At 42.4% G+C, this 16,232-nt stretch overlaps 1 protein-coding gene across 1 annotated transcript; it reads left to right on the top strand.

Annotated features, from left to right (window-relative positions):
* Positions 1 to 12,087: 12,087 nt before the first annotated feature.
* Positions 12,088 to 13,636, top strand: GPR160 (G protein-coupled receptor 160; the record flags this gene model as incomplete). Its single annotated transcript, XM_082003392.1, has 1 exon — positions 12,088 to 13,636. The coding sequence occupies exon 1, from the start codon at positions 12,617 to 12,619 to the stop codon at positions 13,634 to 13,636; it is 1,020 nt and encodes a 339-aa protein (XP_081859518.1). The 5' UTR covers positions 12,088 to 12,616.
* Between the last annotated feature and the right edge of the window lie 2,596 nt (positions 13,637 to 16,232).

Here is a 16,232-nt window from a genome sequence, read left to right as displayed (position 1 = left end):
TGTATTATGAAAGCCATTTTGTGGTGTATCTATCGGAGAAATGCAAGTCAAGAGGACCTCACAGAATATTTGTGTATGATTGGTAGCTGTTCCATAAGAGCTTTAGTTTTGTGCCAACATTCCATGTATTTGAGTAAATTGATCTTTATTAAATGAAAGCAAACAACATAGCTGTATGTATGCCTTAATGTTAAAACTTTCTGTATTCTGGAACTGGAATACTTTTTAAACTGAAGAGGCAGGAGAGTATCCATCTGTTCAGAAATAGAGGTAACTCAAAGCTAATGTGAAGTGACCACTAATAATTTGTTTTGTTTATAAATAACTTGGAGTTGTTTGTGCAGTTTCTCTTGTGCATCCCTTTCTACTGGACGTTTTGGAGGCTGTACTGTATGTTTTGGGTAACTAGGCGTTGAAGAGGTTTAGACTTGGCATCATTCCTCTAGATGACTTCAGCAGTAACTACGGATTTGATCATCTCCCCAGCCCACTCGGAGAAGATAAGGCTGAGCTTGACATTTTAATGACTGACTTGGAGAACTTGTGTTCCTATCCTGAATTGCTTCCCCTTCCCTCCAGCATTGGCATTTTGGATGAAGATGCTCATTTTTCAGATTGTGCAAATATGTACATCGTAATGGGGGCATTGATGAACAGTTTGTGGATACGGTGTATTTGCTTCTAAAATCTCCTGAATATTTACTCTGAAAGGAAACAGATACATTGGATCACTTTTTTATTAATATAGCTAAAAATTAAAGGACCCATTACCTAAACGGATTGACTTCTGGACACTTGTGTGTTATTGCTGATTAAAATAGCTAACGAAGTCCTGTCGCTGTCTTCAGACCCTCACTGTGACACGCATGATATGATGATGAAACATCTTGACCAGCAGCTGCCTCGTCACTCATTTCAGCAGCTGGTTTAAGACACTCTCTGCTCATACAGCTGCTTAGTTTCCTTTGAGCTTGCATTTCACATCTTCATGCCTAGTGCTAAGAACAGAGCAGCAATTTTGTCCTGTGCAAGAATCTTCAGCTCGTTGGCGCTGTAATTCATGGTACATCTGACCTGAAGAGCGAGTTCTGCAGCTTGCTTGGTAAGTCTTGCTTTTTACCATGCAAGGGCAGAGTTAGAAACATCTTTTCCAGACTGAAGACATCCTCACAGCTCGTTAGGCTAGATTCCTGCCAGTTCCCATGGGTGGCTGACCTTTTGCATACATGTCTTCCAGAAGCCATTTACAAATTGGCGCTCGGGAGAGCCTCGCCATACGCTGCACACGGCGCAACGTGCGTGCTGGCAACGTGTCCAGCAGCGATTCACTGCAGGTGGCTGAGCCGCTGCCAGGTTTTGGAGAAATTAGTGCAGTGGATTTCAGTTATGTTTCAAGTGCATTTCCTCCTAAAAGCGAAGTAACATCTTGAGGGTCTTGCTGAGAAAATAAAGCTGAAATGGTCATGTAATAAATACTTTATAGTAATGTTGCCATCTGCTTCCTGGTGAGTGGGTGTGTGCGATACACCAGTGCTCCCCGCCTGGGGGCAAGTGTCTGGTTCTCAAAACTATCAAAAATTTGTACTGTCACCTTAATACTGAGTTCCAAGCTCACACAGCTGTAGAAGTTGAATTGGCCTTAAGCTCTTCACTTCCCTGCAGTGAACATCTCTTGAGCCTTCAGAAGTAGTGTGAAGAAAGATCTGGTTGGGGCTGTTCAGTGGTTAAGGAAAGAACTTCATGACCCATTACTGTAATCTAGCATTTTCTACAGATATTCCCCAAATATTTCTGAATTATTTTAGAATGAGATAATGAGGGAAGCAATTACAATATGCCAGTAATAGTAAAATTGTGAGTGGACTGACGGTATCCTGACAAACGCTTCCAGTCCAAAGAAAATCACAAAGGTACTCGGCCACGTTCAGTTATTTATCAGGATAGTTTTATATCTGGTATTTCAAAGTTCTTATTGATTTTGAGTTTTTAATTTCCAGAGTCTAGGGTGACCTTATGGGAACATGTATATATGTATATGTATTTAGGGGAAAGTTATTTAAATAGCTAGTCTATTAAAATGTCCTTTCTGCCATAAAATCTTAGAGCAGTCTTACTAATACTCCTCCCAGTGTTTTATATAACCAGTATAATTTTCTGATTATTTTTCTTTGCAAGAAAATTGATTATTCCTAACTTTTTTTTTAATTAAATAATTACTGGTGAATCACAAGCAAGTGTTTAATGCATATCAGCATTTAATGGAGATGTTACAGCCAAGTATGCTCTGCTCTGGTATGGATACAATAACCTCAGCTCACTTGTGGTGTTCTGAGGTCCTTAAACAAAGGCAGCTCTTTCTCTAGCTATTAAGAAATAATTAAAAATTACTCTTTGACAAGCTTGCATATTTCTTTATCTGAACGCAGCGCTGCAGCTTGTACGAGAATATAATTTTCCGACAGGGTGACAAGGATAGCAAAGTGATACAACCTCATGGTTGGCACCAAAAGCACTGGGCAACAGAGAAACATCCTCTTCCAGCTGCAGCTGTTTACTGGCAGCAGCTGGAAGTGCCCATCAGAATCTCTCTTGGATCCGTTGGCAGAAGAGGACAGGAGACTGGCTTCCCCATCACGGGCTGCTCCGAGACTAAATGAGCCCTCGGTCCCTGTGGGCCTGGCTGTAGATGACAGGGCCCAGCCCCTCATAACGGGGACGTGTCCCTCCCCTCTGCCCCGTCCACAAAATTTGCCTTATTCTGATCGAGGTGCCCTGCATTGCCAGGCCAGCCGGGCTGGAGGAGCTCGTGGCTTTAGCCCCAGGCACCAGGGAGGTGTTCAGTCACCTCCGAACAGGTGTAAGCCAGAGAGGTGCAGAATCCTGGTACGTGGATCCGATGGCAACAACTGCGGATTTTAAAACGGTGCTGGCCCTTAAGCACCCTAGGAAAGATGCTCATGCCCTTAACTTACTTATTAAGGGAGAGCCGAGTCCTTTTAACATCCAGATTCATTTCCCTCTTTCCCTCCTCCTCCTCAAGTTAGTGCTGGAAGGGAGAAGGGCCATCTCAAGATGGCTGAGAGCACCAGTAGGATGGGCTCAAAAAGACAGGTTGTGAGATAAAGGCAAGTGGATCTTTATTAAAATACAGGATCCGAAGAGCTAGTGGTATCCCTGGCTTGACGTTACTCATCGCAGGCCAAACTGGGGATGCAAAAGCTTGAGGCACACTGCAGCATCTAATTTCAGATTTGTGCTGAATTTTTTCAGATAGGAAGGTTCTATACATAGAGATTCTACACATTATTTCTTTAAGTTGTAGAAAGCTTGTATTTGCCTGATTTCCTCGTCTTTGAGTCTAAATTCTCTATGGAGTTGTACTGGGTTAAGTTCAGAGTAGATCCACAAATTGGTAACATCGCAAAAACAGGACAGGAGACAGGCTGTGGTGGTCATTTTTCTGCTCCCACTCGGTGGTCAGAAAGGAACGCTCCAGCAGGAGATGCTTAGGGACCCCGCGTCCTGCCCACAGGCATAGTAGCTATCCACTTCCCAGCTGCTGTCTATCGCTTACTGCCTGGCTGATGGTTCATCCAGCTACTTCACATACATTTTTAAAACCAAACCTAGAAATACCGGAATCATGCAAGTTTGAACAAAATTCTCTATTACACTGTTTTTACCAGAAAGTCTTTATCAAACATTTTCCAGTATCCCAAGTAGTTATGATGCAACTTCTTAGGTAAGATCTACTCTTCAGAATTTAGCATAGCGATTATTGCTAGGGTTACCTTTTCTTTTAAATTAGGCTACTCTCATTAGGAACTACAGTCTGTTCTGTGAAAGTCTCCACCTACCTGCCAGCACAGCTGTATGATAGATGCATTGACTTTTAAATACAGAAGAGAGCAAGAGAGATCAATTCTATTAAGGACCTTTAGAGAAAGAGTGGTGATTTTTAACTACATGGAACAAGGCTTGACCCCCAGCTTACTCCAGAGGGTTCTTCAGCCTACCTAGGTATTTTGTCTAATAAGAAGGGTTGACTGATTTGATTCTTCAACCTCTCTGATCAATCCTTTTCTATAAAATCAGAATAATACAGTAGATCTTTACCTGCTTTACAGCCATTCTCTAAGGGTACATAAGCTGGTGTTTGCAAAACACGTAGCTGTAAGACCCAGGCCACTGACTTCTAACAAACTTTTACAAGTCATAGGTACTTAACTGCTGAGCACGATTTATTACTGATTCTGATCAAATACTTCAAAGGGAGCTAGAGGAGTGCTATGAAATGGGCCAAGGCTCTGCTGTACACTGACACGGCACTGTAGCTTTCTCACTGAGAGCAATACGGAGAAGGACAAAACAATCCCACCAGTGTAAATGAACTGCGACTGAAGCAGCTGCTGAATGTTTTCAATAGACTTCCTGGTAATGGCTGGTACAATTTCATTAGGCCTTCTCATTTTATTTAATAAAACATTGGATAATTTTATTTGTAATACAGCAACAGGTGCAGGAAAACAAAAGGCACATTTCCTGCTTGTGTCCACAAAGAGTCCATTACTTAACTGGCTGACACAGTAGGCATTTGCTTTGCCATGCATTTTTTTTTTTTACTGTGAAAATAATGATCACTCAGGAAGACAATTGTTTTATGATAAAAGACTTGAGAAAGGAGTTGGTTTAGAGTTAGTAATAGCACTATGCAAATGGTTTCAGTGCAAGTCGAGAGACAGCTAACAGTACTTGGTAAACACTGATCATGCTTTAGATGTTGATCAAAGTATTCTCTACGGGTGGTAACCTCCATTAATCCTCATCACATAAAACAGAAACCAAACACAGAAAAGGCTACGCTTATGATCCCTGAAAGTACTCTGTAGCCTGGATCCAGTAAAGGATGTAGGTGCTCACTCTTGCAGTTTACCTTTACTAGTCAATAAATGAAACGTAGGGAACAGTCCTGAGCGACTCTCACTAGCCTAACACTAAATTCTTACTTTCTCTTTACGGCATATGAGTTTTTAACCAATAATTAAGAAAGGCTGTTTGCTGGGAATCAGAAGATGTAGTTTCGAGTTGTTCAGCTTGAAGGTGGGACTGAAATTACATTTCCCCCCTTTTTAGCTTCCGTTTAAATGAAAGTGCTACCGTAGAATTTGTTTAAAATTGAAGTCAACCGGGAGGTAGTAATTCACTAAAAGGTTACATAAGTTTACTAGCTCTGTTTTGTTGTTTGTGAGCAACATATTGAGAGTAGGATCACACCTTGCACTCCAGGTTGGCTTCAGTCTTAACTTTTTAGTTTCTTGTCACAGTGACCACAGCAAACCATGAATTGGGTTTTATAAATTACTGGTTCATGTCATGTAGTTTTCAGAACCTTGCACTTTCTGTCTTTCTTCTACTTCCCTGAAAAATTCTTTGTGTCAAAGATAAGCAAAATACAGTGTACAGTGGAAAGATGCTGCAATTATACAAATCAAGGAAACACTACTTCAAAAAAATGCATCAAGGCTGGCACCAACTACATAGTGCATTTACTAGATTTTCACTGAGCAAGCAGAGTTAGAATGCTGTAAGAAGATGCCTTCAAATTAAAATTACTATGGAATTATTTACAGTTTCTTCTCAACAAGACCCTCCTAAGAACAAACCTGTTACTTTTAAGATAAGCACCTCAAAAGATTCAAATCAAGATCCAAATGCACATTGTGCTTTTAAAAGACTCATGAAAAGTAAATGAAAACATCTTGTAAATGGGACACTGGTCAAGCATTTTCTTCTTTAAAAAATATAGTTAAGTGTTTTATTAAAAAATTAAAATCTTCATAAACACCATACTGTCTTTCTGAGACATGCAGCCTTTCAGGAACAACAACTCCACAAACGCTTGCTCATCAGCCATTGCAAAACTCCGGTTGCTAATCCTGTGCTGACGAAGTATAAAATCTAATAGGGCATTAAACGCACTCAGCTAGGCAACACCCAGTTAAAGGCACATCCAGGAAAAAGAAGAGGACACAGGAAAAGCTGTACCAGCTTGGCACCCACCTCCACGTACAAATGCATTCCAGAGGCAACATTCTGCACTCATCGCGGTCTACTGCCAGCTCTGCTCATGGCTGTTATGGCTGTTCATCTCCACACGGAGTCACAGCCCAGCTCCTTGCTGCTCAGGATATTGCTTCTCATAATAATTTTTCCAGGAGTTCTCGTCACAGTGTATAGCTTTCCCCACACATGACGTCAAAATGCATAAATATGCATTTGATCTCCCTGTCTTGCTCCCACACGGCTTGAGGTGTCCAAGACGTCAGTGTAAGATTCCTTGAAATACACAAATGGGGCTGAAATTTATTACGTCCGCTCAGCTGAATAAAGGGGAAGATAGCAACCAGCTTCTAAAGCACAACACGTCCCAAACAGGAAGAACTGGGGAAAAGTAAAGATGCAGTGCTAACTACATAGGAAGCATACCCTGTGCTCCTTCACATAATGGTAAATTAGTCATATCCATTACCTACACCTGCCTCTGTCTGATGGAAACCTCCTGGCCCTAAATCAGGCAGCACTGAGGGTGAAGCAGAAGCAACATGCAGAAATTCTACTATTCTCTACTGGTCTTTCTCAGTGACTTCAGAAGCTGCAGTGCTGAGCTCCATCACAGGAGGAAGGAGAGGGTAGAGACCGATCCCTGTTCTGTGAGGACACTTCGTTCACTGTTTCTTTCAGAAACTGATCAAGTCATATTTGAAATTAGAGAGGTTTTTTTTTCTTGCTCCATTCCCTTTTATCCTAAAAGCTTAGGAGTTACAGTTAAAAACAGAACCTAAAATATGAGCATCCAGCAGCAGGAAACAGTCTTGAAGAAAGAAGGAAGTGTCTATGCAAATATCTTGTGACCACAGGGGACACAAAACCTCAACACGATCATCTGAAGAATACACAAACAGCTTTTGCAAGAGACTTGCTGCACCATTTCATGTGCCTTCCTCCTGGAGGAGGCAGTCCCCTGTCTCATTTTCACACACTGCTGCCTGCCTGCGAATATAAATTAATTTCTTAAACCTTTCTATAGCCGCACATGGCTATAAACGCAGCCTCTAAACACAAAACAATCACTTGAGAATAATCAGTGAGTAATAAGCAAGCTTTCAAACAAGCACCGCAGTGGGCCTTGGTGGAGGGAAAGGGAAGCCAAGAAGCAGTCCCAACATTAACTCAGGGTGTAACTTGGGCAGCACAAACTGAGAAGACCGCTTGGAAGGCTCGCCCAGCATGGAGCAGACACACTGTGCTGTATATTCTGGAGGTCAGACACTCATTAGGATTTTTATCAGCAGAAAAAAAGGTTTAAACTCTTCCCTTCTCCTCCTGGTTGCTCATTTCCACCACTGGGCTATCTCCCCACATAGGCCAGTACAGCAGTTCCTGCAGTCATGAAGCAAGCCGTGATCGGAAACAAACAAAAACGTCAGAAAGACACCATCCAAGCAAATCCCTAGCTACCACTGGGAAAATCACTTTCGCTGCTTTGGATTAGAAGTAAGAAGAAAATGGCCTACTAATGAGGGCATCACCGTTCAGAAACTTTTGAGTGGGAGCATGCTGTGGACTGGGTGCTCAGAATGCAAAATACCCACCTCAGGTGTCAACATTTTCTTACTACCTTGCAATTTGTGCAACAGTCCTAGTAATACTGTTTGGATAAGTAAACATTGCCAATGTGAATGCTGCTTGAGATTACTTTAAGCTCTCATATTTTTTCAGACTATAATACCAATTATCTTGTTTTTCCACAAAAAGAACACTTTTTTTCCCGTGAAGTTATATAATCCTTGAGATGAATCAGGGAAGGGGAGGGGAAAAAACAAATGAACAAACAAAAAAACCCAACAAAACCCCCTTCTCCCTACATCTGAATTTAATTCCAGAGAGTTAGTTTCTTTCAGAAGAGGTCCTACCAGCCACTCAACTTTTGTTCACACAGATAAAACATGGATTTGCAATCTACCCTGCAAGAAAGTGTCGCGGCCTGATAGGAGTCGTTTAGGACGACCTCCTTCCCCGTGAGACCAACAACCAAGTTCGTGTTCTCCCTCGACTGAATTAAGGTGAAATGACACCAGCCAACCAATTTAACAATTTAATAATACAAAATGCAAGGCATGAGGTTACATAAATGACTCAATGGCAACTACTCTAACTAAATAATTCAACTAAACAAACAAGTCTCCTACAGCACATCTTTTACACTTTGACAAAGAGAGGAGAGAGAAAGAGAGAGAGAGAGAGAGAGAAGAGAGAGGGAAAGAAAGACAGCAAAGAAGATATCACCACCAGTGGATCCAGCGGCGTCCCATTGGTCCTCTTGATGCTCCTTGGTGGTGGGGGTCCCCCTTTTTGCTTCTGATGGTGTCATTTTTATACAGTCTGAGTCCCACAATCTCCGTACTTCATGCATATACAACAGGCTGATTCCAAGAAACTTCATGCATATGCAACAGGCTGATTCAATCAGGCAACGGTACATCTGCAGGCCTTGGTGTCTCCTCTCACTGTATCTCTGCTCTGCAGGAACAGGTCATTGCGCAGGCTGATTCAATTAGGCAACGGCACAGCTGCAGACCTTGGTGTCTCCTCTCACCATATCTCGGTCTTTTCTGGGGTCCACTCCATATCAAGGCATGTTCAAGCCGTTGTACCAAAAAAGGTGTGGGTTTCTCGGAACCGTGAAATGTTTGAGACAGAAACTGCATATTGATCCGCCACAGAAAGACAATAAAAAATGTTCCCCCCCTGCCATGGACACTACACACACTAAAAATGTAGCTGCTCTATGATCAACAATGGAGTTTTAGACCCAACAAAAGGCAGGTTAAATTGAGTAACAAATAACAAATCCAAAAAGCTCACAAAGGTTTAGCTCTCCTAATTAGGTCCCAGAAATCAGATGTTCTGCCTAAATTTCTCAGGCAGTCCAATGTGCAGGAAGCATCTAAAAGATGTCACTTACTCCCACCAGTACCTAATTTTTGAGAAAGGCAGGACTTTAGACACTACCTTTTCCCAGATCATCTAGTGACTCACACTAGCAACTCCTGTGTGGTAAACTAGTTTGGACAAGCATCCCGGGATGGGCAACCTCACTGTCTGTGGAGGCAGAGGAGTGGCAGCACTGGCCTCTGGGATGTTCAGCACAGGGCAGGTGCTGCAGCATCTAACTCACGGGCTTCCAAGTTTCTCATTAGATTTAGCCCTGAATTACCAAAAACATAAAGCGAAAAAGTAAAGATGTCACAGTGTTACAGCTATATCGCATGCACGCAGCAATAGGGACACCACTGCCACTTAACTTCAGAAGTGCAGCTCAGGACACTCGGCAAACCATGGCTGTGGTGGGATGTGCTCCTATCCTACACCTCTTGCTAGGTGGGAACTAAAACAGCAAATGGAAAACTAAATTAGTAGTTTGATCCGGAAGAGGCAAAAAGCTGTCACTGTTAATTTTTAAATTCTATTAAGTAGATTGCTACAGGGTGGCCAAGCTAAAAATCCAACCCATTTAGAAAGTTTTATATATACTTTCAGGATTATTTACTTTAATTCATCATTATCTTAAAACAAATAATATTATTATTGTTAATTTGTTAATTAACAAATTCCCTAACCTCCCTCCTAAACTTAATGGTTAAGAATCTCTGAGGAAGACAGAATTCAGAGTGCCATTTATAAAAAAATCTTTTTGCCACAAAAACATTCACAGCAAAATATTCCTTAATATTTACTCTATAGCCCTTCAACTATATCATTACCGGAATGTAGTTGCCAGTCAAATACGAAGTTCCCCTGTGGAAGAGAATAAATAGACGGTACTAAAAGGTTGTACAGTTTTGTGTTGTATACCAAAACCAGCAGTGGTCCATAAAAACATTACATGATGTTAAAAATTTGAACTGTGTTGCAAACATGCCACTGGCTGAATTCTGCAATATTCACATTTGTCTGATGGCTTCATCAATGATCAAAGTACTGATACGCTGCAGAAAGGTGATTTGTCACAAATTTAGAAGCATACTGCGTTCAGTACAGGACCGGTAAGGTGCGTGTGAAAGCCCACAAATCCAGGGCCTTTCAGGTGCCATCGTGCCCCAAGGTAAGCCATGCGCTTCCCCATGCAGGGCTCTGTGGACGGGAACAGGAGATCCGTGCCAAGAGCTCTTCCAGCTGCAAAACCAGGAAAGAAACTGGAACTAGGTCTTCCGAAGGCCACTGGGTACTTTCAGGGACATCTCTGGGAGAGGATCAGCATCCCCGCTCGTTGTGACTAACCCTGCGTGGGTGAAACCGGTCACAGTTTACCGACAGGACTACGAGTCCCAAAGCCAACTTGGGTGGGCGAGCATAGCATGAACACTGGGCTTCGTAAACGGAATACCTCGTGATGGCCGCCACAGGCCACGTCGCCGCCATCACCCCCCGGTCCTGAGGGCCCGGGCTCCCACTGACACCCACTGAAGCGCCCTCAGCACCCCGCCATCGCCTCACTGCTTTTTTCTCCACACACACAGTGCACATTTGGAATGGAGAATGTTTATCTGCCACGTACGTAGCGATTCCTGCGGCCTGCTCTGCCCTGCTCTCGCCGGTCAGGTAACGACAGGCGTTCACCGCCCGCTTCGCTTCCCTCCGTCACAGCGGGCGGGCGTGGAGGGAGGGATTAAACACAACATATTTAACGCTTTTCCTCAAAGTGGTTATTTTTACCTCAACGCCAGGCCTTCGCCGCCGCGCCGCGCCCCGCCCGCCCGCCGTGAGGAAGGGCCGGGCGCGGCCCGGCCGGGGCTGCGCGCTGAGGCGCCCCGGGCTCGGCGGGAAACCGGCGGGCGCCGAGCGGCCGGCCCGGCCCGGCGAGCCCAGCCCTTCCCTTCGCTTCCCTTCCCTTCCCCACCCCGCCCGCGTCCCGTGCGATGGGGAGGGGCGGAGATGGCCGCCGCCTGAGGGGGCCGGGCGGCGCGGGAGGCCGGGGAAGGTGCGCGCAGCAGCCTCCGAGGAGGAGCGCAGAGGGGCGGCGGGCGCCACAGGTGGGTTCCTGGGGGAATGAGGGGCCGGCCCGGGCGGGAACCCGCCGCGGGAGCTGCGGGCGTCCCCTCAGAGGACCGGGGCCCTGCAGAGGGGAACTGAAACCCGCCGGAGGAGGAGAGGCCCGGGGGCTGCCCGCGGGGACGGGGCAGGTGGAAGCGCGGGCAGCAGAAGGCTGCCGAGGCAGAGGCGTGCATGGCCGCGCCCGCAGACGAAACGCCTGACCTGTGCACAGGGGATGTTGCGTTTTAGTCATACGAAATTGAGTTATCGCTTACATGGTATGACCGGTTTTGTATGCAGGTTTCTTCCTTTCTGCATACACAAGTGCAGCGTCCGGTGTATGAAGACAAGGCACACACTGCAGGCTGTTTTTAAGTTGTACTGTAAAATGTATTCGGTTTTAGAGGATGAAGTGTGCTTGTGCAGACGAATAGTGAAGCAGCCAGGTAGGCTTGTACCCGAGTGCAGTTGTAGCTAGTGGATACACCTCAGGTTGCACTGCCAAGTAGTTCTGGTTGTTCCTCTCATTCTACTCTTCAGAATGAACTCAAATGTTCACTAACTCTGGCGAGCTGGTAATAAAATGTAGGTGTCTATTTAAATGCAAGTGAACCGCTGTTAACAGAGATCCTAAGAGGCAATTCCTTTTTACAGCTGCCTCAGCTCCTCAGCTTCTCTCTGCTGCCACTGAGAATGCTGACACCATCTTGCTTCTTTAGGAAAAGAGAGAAGAAAACATGTACAGCTTTGTCTAATATGTCTTGCTGACACACACGGAGGCATCCTGTGTTCATTTTTCTTAGGAATTAACATGAGGAAAAGAATTATCATAAGGAAACTTACAGAAATCCAAGAGGAAAACCAGCTGTTCTGAGGTATCTATGGTTGCAGTTCTTACATTGCTAAAGGATGAACAAAAAAAGCCCAACCAACTAATGAAGCACGTGTGCTTTGGATTTTAGCACCTGAAAAGGATGAGTTGGGTTGATGGTTTTTCTGCTTTCAGGATATTTCTGCAGTCTCAATTCTGTATAGATTCCATGAGCATAATGAACTGGGGCCATACTGTAACATCTCCTGTGACCTTTGCGATTTCTGTCCTATGTGGTTACCTAATTACTTCAAAATACAGAGGAGCTCTGAAACACCCATCCCTCTGCCCAACTGGACAGAAGGAGCCCCGTGCTTCCTAAAGGAACTCAGTCAACCTTATTTCCTGAACTTTTCCTTAGGAAAGCAGCTAGAAAAGTAACTTAGGTCTATGTTACCCTTTTAACTCTCAATGTAATTTGAAGAAGATAAAATTTATGCACTTCTTGACAATGATGTGTTAGTGAAGCTATTTACTCCTAATTAAGGAGCCTGGAAAATTCAGATGTAAACTTGGTAGTTGCTACGATGAGAATGAACTAATAGGTAGAGGTACCCCCAATACACTTTCTGCAAAGCTTTTTTTTTTTTTTTCCAGATATGAAGGGCTGTGCCCTGTGATACTTATTTTGCTGGTTCTTATCATTGGAAGATGGCTGCCATACTCTGTGAAAATTGTTCTGGTCAGTACCACTACACCCAGCTCAACCAACCTCTTGAAATGAGCTGCATGTTGCTCCTGATTATGCTTGGAAAAGTGTTCCTTGATTTCTTCATGTTGCAAGTTAAGCAAAAAAATGTGAAAGTTAGTTTTATGGGATACTTTTGTGTTTCACTGGCACTTCTTGATTTCACGCTGCTGATGAGTATATTTTTCATTTTCTATTTTGAGGACTTCGCACTCTGGGGTGTACGATTTACGAAGTACCACATTTGCCTGTTCACTCAGATAATTTCTCTTACCTATGGTATCTTGCATTACCCAGTGTATCTTGCAGCTGGTCTGGATTATTACATGACTATAGCCCAAACCTCTACATTTCCTAAAAGAGGTCAAAGATTACTTTATGTCTTTGCTGTGGTTGTTATATGGATTTCAGGGTTTTTTTGTATTCTGAAAGTTCCTGCTATCTATGAAGAACTAGAAATTCAGAACCGTTTTTCTCCTTATCAGTGTCCTCTCTATGCCAGCGTGCAGAACTACTCGGTCTCATGTGCCATGCTGCTGCTCGTAGGCATGGCTCTCCTGGCTTGTCGGAGGGAAGTTCTAACCATGCTGCTGTCTGTCAGGGTAGCTTCCTTTGCCAGCCATCCTGTTCTGATGTTCTCGTACGTGTCTAACAACAATGGCACTTGCTTTAAGTGGCAGCTGCTGACCAGACTCCTCATCTGTTTTCTTGGCACTTGGGCACCTTTTGTTCTTCTTCAAATTACCATTTTGTTTGTCGGTGCTCGGATTCCAGCCTACGTGGAGATGAATGTCCCCTGGCTGTACTTCATCAACAGCTTTCTCATCGCAGTAGTGTACTGGTGTCGTTGTCACGATGTTGAATTGACAGAGGAGATGTGGTCTACAGATCCATTTGTCAGCTGGAAATTCTGCTTTATGCCATTTAACAATGAAAACACAGAGCCAGCTGATAAGCCAGGCACAGTAATTGTGATCTGTTAATGAGCTGCTGACTGAAGAGACTGCAAATCAGTGCTGTGCAACAGAAGCCTGTGCTCTGGTGTTCTGTGACCGTGTCCTTACAGATAATATAAGGAAACATCTCCAGAGCTACAACCCACGTAAAAAAGTACAATATTGGTGGACGTTGGAATGAATGTTACACCAGAGCGTGGCACGCTGCGCACTTCCACGCTGGGTTCAGAGAATTTAACTTGAAAGTACAGGTTTAAGAAAAGACTGCTACTAAAAAAAAAGAAGTTTTCCGTTAAACCTTGTGTTGATTACTAGAATTTTACACTTTCTTTAAATGGAATGATCTCAGGTTTTACAGTACAAAACGCAATAAAGTCGTCATCAGAGCTGGAGCCCTTTTATCAGTTATGTACATGTGGTAACCCACTGTCAAAGGTGCAAACAACTTCTGTGATTTTTTTTTTGAAAGTTATTTTCTTGTTAGACTTTTTGTCAGTTTAAGTTAACAGCTGTTGTCTGTTTAACAAGAAATAAATTGTTTTAGTTAATGTAAAGCTAAGCCTCTACAAAAATATAAACTTTGTTTACATAGTACAAAAATAGTGCAAAATGCTTCCACAACTACAGGGAAGGTAGTGATGTTTCATTATTTCTTTGCTACTGCTCCTCTAATGTATATATGTACATATTAAAAATTAAATGACAGTCAGAGCAACAAGCAACAATGTTTGCTGCTAGACATAAATACATGCCCAAGGTAAAAGAATGGCTTAAATTAAAAGATAATTTATTTTGAAGACAAAATTACCTTCAAATTAAAATGGTTAAATTGGAAGTGGGACCACTACAGCAGGGGAAGAATTAGTCAGGCTTCTAGCAAAAATATTCTTCATTTTCCAATCCTTACAATTTTACAGAGGTCTTGATTTAATTTTGTAGAAGAGAAATAAATGATGCACAACCAAAGCAGACAAATGAAAGTAGCGTTTATTTCTGAAGCACTGAACTCACAATACAGTGTCGTATGGAGATAGAAACTATGTAAGTAAATGATGCTGTAGGTTGGTTAATCATTCACCCAGACCCACAGGGAACAACGATATCGCACAAGGATATTCATTAAGAAAAATCTGCAGATAACAAAAGGTGCAATTACAAGCAAGTTTAAGCAGCATAATATAAGGTGCTTTGTTTCAGCATTTGTATGATAAATTTACCAATTAACAGACAGGTTAAAGAAATTTCACTTCTACAGATCATAACAAATGAGAAAATCTAAAATTCCTTCACATGCTAGTTGCTAATAGGAAAGTGCTTTTTTAAAAAGTGATTCACAAAGTGAAGATCATATTTTTACATAATTCACTGTGTGCTCTTCAAATGTAAAATTTAATTGTTGGGTTATCATTTATTATATATTGATTATAGACATAGATTTAATTGCAGAATTTAATGCTACGTGGGCTAAAATTTCTTATAAAAGGCTATTCCAGTATATCACTCCATAAGAATACACAATCACATCTCAATCATATATTAATCTTATGTTTCTGCAATATATCAAAGTCCAATTATCATTCTGATTTATTACTTCATGCCACATAGTGCTTCTTTCACCCACAGTCTGTGGTAAATTTGTTTGAGGTTTCAGTGATGTAGTTGAAAGGACATGAGCACTTTTAAGCAGTAGAAAATGGTTTGGGGAAAAATCTGTTAAAAAGGCCATCAAAAGGACAGTAAATGATCAAAAACTGAATTTTAAAACTAGTGCAATAAAAGGAGGCAATGCTTAGCAACATAGTTTCATGTGTTTGGCACCACAAATTATTTCACCCTTTATGCTGGAAAATGTATTTGAAGAAAATTCTATTGCAGTGTTAGAAGTAGGAAAGCACGTACAATGTTAACTTGAAAAACAACCCTAAGCAATCACTCCCTGCTCTCTCAAATTGTAATTGCTGTTATTTAGCATGTGAGATGTTACAGACTAAACCATGTCTAAACACACTTTTTGACACAGCATTTCTTCAGGTTTTCTATAAACTGGACACCCACTGAAATGGGGTTGACAAAATACTTACAAAACCTAACTCCATTTAAAATCCAGCAAATATCTCAAATATTAGTAATGCACCAGGCATTTCAGAAGATCATGAAATAACTAATGCCTATAAACTCGGGAGGCAAGGGAAAATTCCTAATTTAAAATTCATTTAACACCAGCTGAAGGCAAAGTTATTTTCAATAACATACCTTTCAGATGCTTCTGTTTGTGTGGTTGGTCTCACCCTTCTGATTCATTAACGTATACAGAACTGGAACTGCGAGAAGTTGGGTAGGGCTGCTGATGTATTTTGTTTATCAGTGTGGTTCAGCTTCTCAACCCATAATTAAAGTTTACACAATGCCATCCATCCTGACCTTGCAGAATCCCTGTAGTTGCGGCTATGCTTCTAAAGGCATTTTAAGTTTTTAATATTTTATTTTTTACAAGGAAGCCACAACATGCAGCTGTAGCACATATTAATGTACTGATGGTACATCATGGTATTATGATCAAATTCATTCTTCCATACTCTTTGGGGAAAAGCGCCAAAGAGCATCAACCTTTGGGCTGTTGCTA

Source organism: Phaethon aethereus, assembly GCF_964289735.1.
Source record: "Phaethon aethereus genome assembly, chromosome: 9".
NCBI lineage: Eukaryota > Metazoa > Chordata > Aves > Phaethontiformes > Phaethontidae > Phaethon > Phaethon aethereus.
Note: the sequence above shows the minus strand (reverse complement) of the source record. Positions and strands in the feature narration are given on the sequence as shown.